We start from the raw sequence: 6420 nt of genomic DNA, 5'->3' as shown, positions 1-6420 counted from the left end.
TGAGTTTTACTTTACTCTCTCCCTTTTTACCATCAACCCAAAAGTTCTTTTCTATTTTTCCAATTTCCATTCCTCATTTCTCGAGATTACCTTTTCAAATGAGTCCGTTTGGACCGGTTTGGTAATGGTTTTGGCAAAGGCAGCCCATTATTTTTTTTTTCTTATATTTTACATCATATTAATATCAAAATAAATTTTTTTTTATTTTTTCATACTAAATATTTTTACTTTTTTACTTTTTTTTAAACAAATATTTTTACTTTTTTTTTCACATAAATCAATTTTTGCTAAAGTATCGAATCAAAACAAAATGCTTTACCAAACATTTTTACTTTTCGCGTTTTAGACAACCTAAGGGAAAGAGTAAGAATTGAAAAATATGAGCTTGTGGGGAGAAAAAAATTGAAAAATGAATTATGTGACGAAACCATTCGAATGATGTCAAAATCTTTATGATGATGAAACCGTCCTAATAGTCGCATGGTTCGAATGGTTTTGGACAAAATTTATTTGGGATTTAAATGTAGATTAGGGTTTATAGCTTAGAATCTTAACTAATACTAAAGTATAATGCATATTAAGGAGCTAGAATCCTTACGAAGAGCTTTTGTTTGGAAATTTAGAGTTCAAGGTAAGTAATGGCCAACAAGGATGCTTAAATTCTTTACTTTTCAACTATGAAAATATTTGAATATAATTGTGCATGTCAAGCAAGCATGAAACTTTTAATTTTTATGTTGTATGCTTAGATTTTATTATAATAATATTTGCCATATTGCATGATCTATCTTACGATTAACCTTGTAAGAATGATGGTTATATTGATGACAAAAAAACAAAAAAACAAAAAAAATGATGAGAACTATTACCAAAGGGTTGTGGTATGGGTAGGAGTGTTCAAGCGGAGCGGTTATAATCGCTCTACTAACCACTTATAACCGTTAACCGCATAACAACTTTTGTAGGCGATTATTAAAAACCAATAATGGTGGAGTGGTTAGTGGTTTTAGAGGTAGAGAAAAGCGGTTAATAACCGCTAATCACCTACCCTTATATATATATATGACATCAAAATTACGTTGTTTTGGAGGAAAACAAACACTCACTCACTCAACATGATTTATACAGATTAGGGTTTCATCATATTCTCTCAGTCTCAGACTCTCTCTCACTACTCAAGTCTCACGCAGCGCTGTCCCTCCCTCTCGTCTTCGTACCTTTCTCTCGGACTCTCTGTATCTCCTCTCTATCTCTATCTCTATCTCTCTTTCTCTCTCTCTCTCTCTCTCTCATAGTCTCACAAGCTGAATGGCTGATGATCACGATCGGGTGAATTTTTATCTATTTATTTTTTTAGTTTATGGGTTACCTGCTTGTAGTTGTTGAGAAAGTAAGAAAAAAAAAATCACAAATTGTTGCAATTATTTTGCATATAAAAAAGTAGTTATAAAACCACCGGTTATTAATTTTAGTAACCGCTAACCGCTGATTATTGATTTTAGTAACCACTAACCCAATGGATAAAAGGGTTAAAATATGGTGGAGAATGAGTTAAAATTATTTTTCAGAGTTGTCAATGAAGGTTCAAGTACTATTGGGTGAACATTCACGAACTATTACCCAATGGATAAAATGGTTTAAGCGTACGTTTGTGTATTACCCCTGACTCAAAGATTGGTCTCCATCGCGTACACTCACACTTAGGTTAAGAACGTACATTCAGGTAGTCCTCCTAGTGTACATTCGGTCAAGGAGTGAGTGTCTAGAGTTTTGCTTAAAAGGGTTTAAGGAGTTGGGCTACTTATAAGGGTTTGGGTCTTAGGTTATAAAATCTTACTTTAAGAAAATATTAGTAGCTTTGTAGTAAATTATTAGCCTTTTAAAAACTTGTATTTTATCGAGGTATTACATTAACCTAACAGAATTTTAGGATTGCAAAAAGAGACTTGATAAAAGAATTAGCTAAAGATTATGCAGTTAATGTGGTAGAAGCAAGCAAGTCGTTTGCTTGGTACAAGTGGCGTATTCGATACGTGTCATTTCTTATATAGTATATGAGTCTCTTAATTAAATTTGATTGGCCTACCGTTGAGAAATTCTTAAAAGAATAGAATTTTGACTTCATCAGTAAAATATTGCGTGTTGATTCATTAGTGCTTTATATTTTTGGTAACTATTTTGTATGATTTGTATTTTTAAGATGGTGATACCTTGTTAAAATTGGTAAAAACACCTACTCCAATTATGATTTGGACCTGAAATTATATCGATCCTGGAATCGTAGGGTCATTGAAATTTGGCCCAAGAGGAAGAGGCAACAGACTAGTGTCTGAGTTTGTAGGACAGTTAATCAAACAACAGATTCGAATATATTCAAAATCATAGAAACGTTATCCATCTGAAAACAAAAATTTAAAAATGTTTAATCTATTTAAATGCATGTCAGGAGCGTACAGAGAGAAGAAAATAAAAAAGAAAATTTGAGCATATTTCTTCACCTCCGAGTCCAAGACCCAAGACTGGCTACTGCCTCTGCTCGCATTAATTTATCACGAGAAATACATATGACAAAGAGCACTGAGATAGAAGTCGGCCTGTCATGTCGCTGTTCTTCTTTTATTGTTTTTCCTCAGTATTTAACGTTAAATCACATCACTTCAGAATTCAGAGCACCCCCCTCCCCTCATTCTCTCTCTCCCATATTTTACTCTTAATTTCAGTCCTCCCCTTCTGACCTTCATCTCTCTCTCTCTCTCTCACTCTCTCTTTCTCACTTTTATATTCCTCCTTTTCCTTCGGTGATTTCCTCCTGTTTGTCTTGGCATTTGGGTATTCTTCTGTCTCTCATTTCTGTTACTATTTAGTTAAAAGCTCAAGACCCATGTGCCTCAGCTTTGTTTGGTTTTGAGAACTGAAGAGGAGGGGATGAAAAGAAGTAAATAGAGACGGGAAGAATCTTTGTTTTACCCCCACTAGATTAGGTGTGTTTATCCTTTTTCTTTCTTTTGTAGAAAAAAAAAAAAAAAAAAAAAAAGAGAAAGAGAAAAATCGTTCACTCCGAACTTCACTGAAGAAATGACTAAAGAAGAAGACTTTAAGCTCCTCAAGATCCAGGTCTCTCTTTCTTGACCACATTCTGTCTGTCTTCAAGACTTTCTTTGTTCTATAATATTTTTTCTTACTTTGAATGTGGCAAAGTTTGGTGGGTGGTTTGTTCTTTAAGAATCTTCTTCTTGTTTTTGTTCTTCCTTTTATTTTCATCTACAGACTTGTGTTCTCAGAGTGAACATACACTGTGATGGGTGCCAGCAGAAAGTGAAGAAACTCCTCCAGAGGATTGAAGGTGCTCGCTATATCTCATCATATTTTTTTGTTTTTGTTACATGTTCTTGTCTTGCTCCTTCTGGCCACTCGGTAACCGCATTGTTTGATACATGTACATATCTACTTGTTTGGTTGCTGGGAAAATGTGTTAAGAGAAATTTCTGGAAAGAAGTTCATTTCAACTGTTTGAAAAGCAGAATAACATCAAATTTAATTTATGTTCTGTTCAACAGTCTTCTCAACGGCCAAAAGGGCATTGGTTATTTTATGTTGCTGGTTCGCTTAGCTGATATTCTTTGAACTGTTCTTTCAACCGAGGATGTCCTTATCATTTTCTGTCTATAAAAGGAAAGAAATTGAGTCAAAAAAGCAGTTTCTTATGGGATATAATAATTGATGCTCGTGACTGACTACTTCCTTTTTACTACTGTTAGTTATACTATTTTAGAGGTAGAAGGCATAACTTTGGGGAAATCTCTCACCAATTTTTTCTTCTAAAATTTGAATTTTGCGCATTTTATAACCTATTAATGTATCTTCCCCCTCTGTTACAGGCGTGTACCAAGTAAACATAGATACAGAGCAGCAAAAGGTTACAGTTTCAGGAAGTGTAGATGCTGCTACTTTGATCAAGAAACTTGTCAGAGCTGGAAAACATGCTGAGCTTTGGTCTCAGAAGACCAACCAAAACCAAAAGCAGAAAACCAACTGCATCAAAGATGATAAGAACAACAAAGGCCAAAAACAGGGGTTAATGAAGGGTCTTGAAGTGTTCAAAAATCAGCAGAAATTTCCTGCTTTCAGCTCTGAAGAAGATGATGACTTTTTTGATGACGAGGAGGAGGATGATGAAGAGGAGGAGCTGCGGTTTGTCAGGGAGAAAGTTAATCAACTGGGTCTGCTCCGGCAGCAGGCAATCGATGCAAACAATGCAAAGAAAGGCGTTGGAGCCATTGCTGCAGCTTCTTCCAACAATGGAAAAATGAACAATATTGGAAATGTGAATGCTGGGAACGGAAAGAAAGGAAACCCAAATCAGAATATGGTAATGAAGGCTAGTCCAGGTGGGATTGATCCAAAAACCATGGCTGCTCTAAAAATGAACGGTGCTCATTTGGGTGGTGGGAACATGAATGCAGGGGAAGGGAAAAGGGCAAATGACATCAATGCCATGATGGGTCTGGCTGGTTTTCATGGAAATGGGGTTAATAATGTTGCTTCCGCTGCTGCTTTAGGAGGCAATTCCCATAGCTTGGGAGGAGGGTTCCAAGTCCAATCAAACAATGCTCATCATCATCAGGGATCTCCTGCTGGTTTCCCAACTGGTGGATATGCCACAGGCCAATACCCATCATCCATGCTGATGAACATGAATGGGTACAACCATCCATCACCCATGATGATGAACATGAACATGCATGCCAGGCATGCCATGCAGCAACAACAACAACCCCAGATGATGTATCACAGGTCCCCCTTTGTTCCCCCTACCACTGGCTATTACTACAATTATAGCCCTAGCCTTAGCCCTAGCCCTAACCCCAACCTCAACCCCAACCCCTCCTACCCTTACACTGAACCTAATTACAGTGGCAATAACTCTGCAGCACACATGTTCAGTGATGAGAACACAAGCAGCTGTTCCATAATGTAATATAAAAAATTGTGTAGAGAGAAAAAGTATGTGTTGACTTCAAAGTCATTTGTTAGTGGAGTTGGTGGCTTTTTGACTGTATTCTGCTTTGTGCTGTCTGTGAAGGGGATGGGTTAGGATGCTATGTGTGTGGCCATGTGGGTGAATCCTATCACTGTATTATGTAGTTGTTGTTGTTCAGACAATGTTCCTCTCTTTTTTTTTCTTTTTCTTTTTTTCAGTTCTGTCTGCTTGTTCTTTCCTTGTTTGTTTGTTAGCCATTCTGCTGGTGAATAAACAAAATGAGTGATTAATTTATAAATTTTACTCAGAGAAAAAAAAAAAAAAAAAAAAAAAAAAAAAAACAGATTAATACATAAATCCCTTAAGTGTGGTTGTGAGGCTGTAAATATATTAGTACATGCAAATTTGGTAGATGTGAGCGTGTTGATGACGCATAACAACAGTACATGCGTGCTGTGGTGTAACCGAAGCGACCGCGTGACGTGGGAGAACGGAACATTAATGAGGAAGATTAAAAACAGTCCTGCCTTGAATAAAACAAATCTCATCTCGAAAAAGGTTAAAAAAAAATTAGAATAATTAAAATTAAGCTGTGTTACATTCACTTATATAATCGAGATAAATGTAAACTTAGTTAGGATGGTTTACCTAAATTATAAATCGCTGATTTTTCGTAGTAAAGTGAATTCAAAAGTTATTGAGATCTGAAGAAAAAAATATATAAATATTTATTCTCTCAAGTCAAATTCCGTTAAAATATTTGATGGATTCTGTTAGGTGCTAAGTCAGTTCTAATAAAATGGCGACGCGTAACACACGCGAGCCACTCACAGGTGGCTGGGGTTGGTAGATCTAGGGATGGCCTTCGGGCCACACCACCTAAGTTGAGGTGGCATAGCACCTAATGGTAACCAGTAATTTAAGCTAATCACAATAGCTAATTTTACATTTATTCTTATATAATTTACCAACTTATTGAATACCAATAGAAATAGAAAACAACTAACATAATTGGAACTGAACACAAAAGTGAAGAGTAGAAACAAGAAAATAAAAAATAGGGAAAACTTTACTTTAGCCCCCAGAACTTTCACCTGATTTTACAAACCCCTCCTGAACTTTTAAATCTCTCATTTTGGACCCCTGAACTTTCAATTACTTTAAATTAGAACCCTTCCGTTAATTTTAGCCGTTAAAAATATAAAAAAGACCAAAATGTCATTGATTTTCATTTTTTTAAAAAATAAAAAACATTTTGAAAGTTGAAATTTTATACAAAAATCAGGAGTATAAACATCATGTAATGTTTAAAATCTGATGGAGGGGTCCACATTAAGAGTAATTGAAAGTTCAGGAGTCCAAAATGAGAAATTTGGAAGTTCAGGGGGTTTGTAAAATTGAGTGGAAGTTCAGGGGGCCAAAGTGAAGTTTTCTCTAAA

The 6420-nt window shown here is 35.7% G+C and overlaps 1 protein-coding gene across 1 annotated transcript; it reads left to right on the top strand.

Moving 5' to 3' along the window:
- Window positions 1-2651: 2651 nt before the first annotated feature.
- Window positions 2652-5181, top strand: LOC132177708 (Heavy metal transport/detoxification superfamily protein). The gene is made up of 3 exons (XM_059590138.2): window positions 2652-3114; window positions 3268-3343; window positions 3879-5181. Exons 1-3 carry the CDS (start codon window positions 3076-3078, stop codon window positions 4976-4978), a joined length of 1215 nt encoding a protein of 404 aa, XP_059446121.1. The 5' UTR covers window positions 2652-3075; the 3' UTR covers window positions 4979-5181.
- Window positions 5182-6420: the final 1239 nt, after the last annotated feature.

This window comes from Corylus avellana, chromosome 4, assembly GCF_965113065.1.
Source record: "Corylus avellana chromosome 4, dhCorAvel1.hap1.2, whole genome shotgun sequence".
Taxonomy (NCBI): Eukaryota; Viridiplantae; Streptophyta; class Magnoliopsida; order Fagales; family Betulaceae; genus Corylus; species Corylus avellana.
Note: the sequence above shows the minus strand (reverse complement) of the source record. Positions and strands in the feature narration are given on the sequence as shown.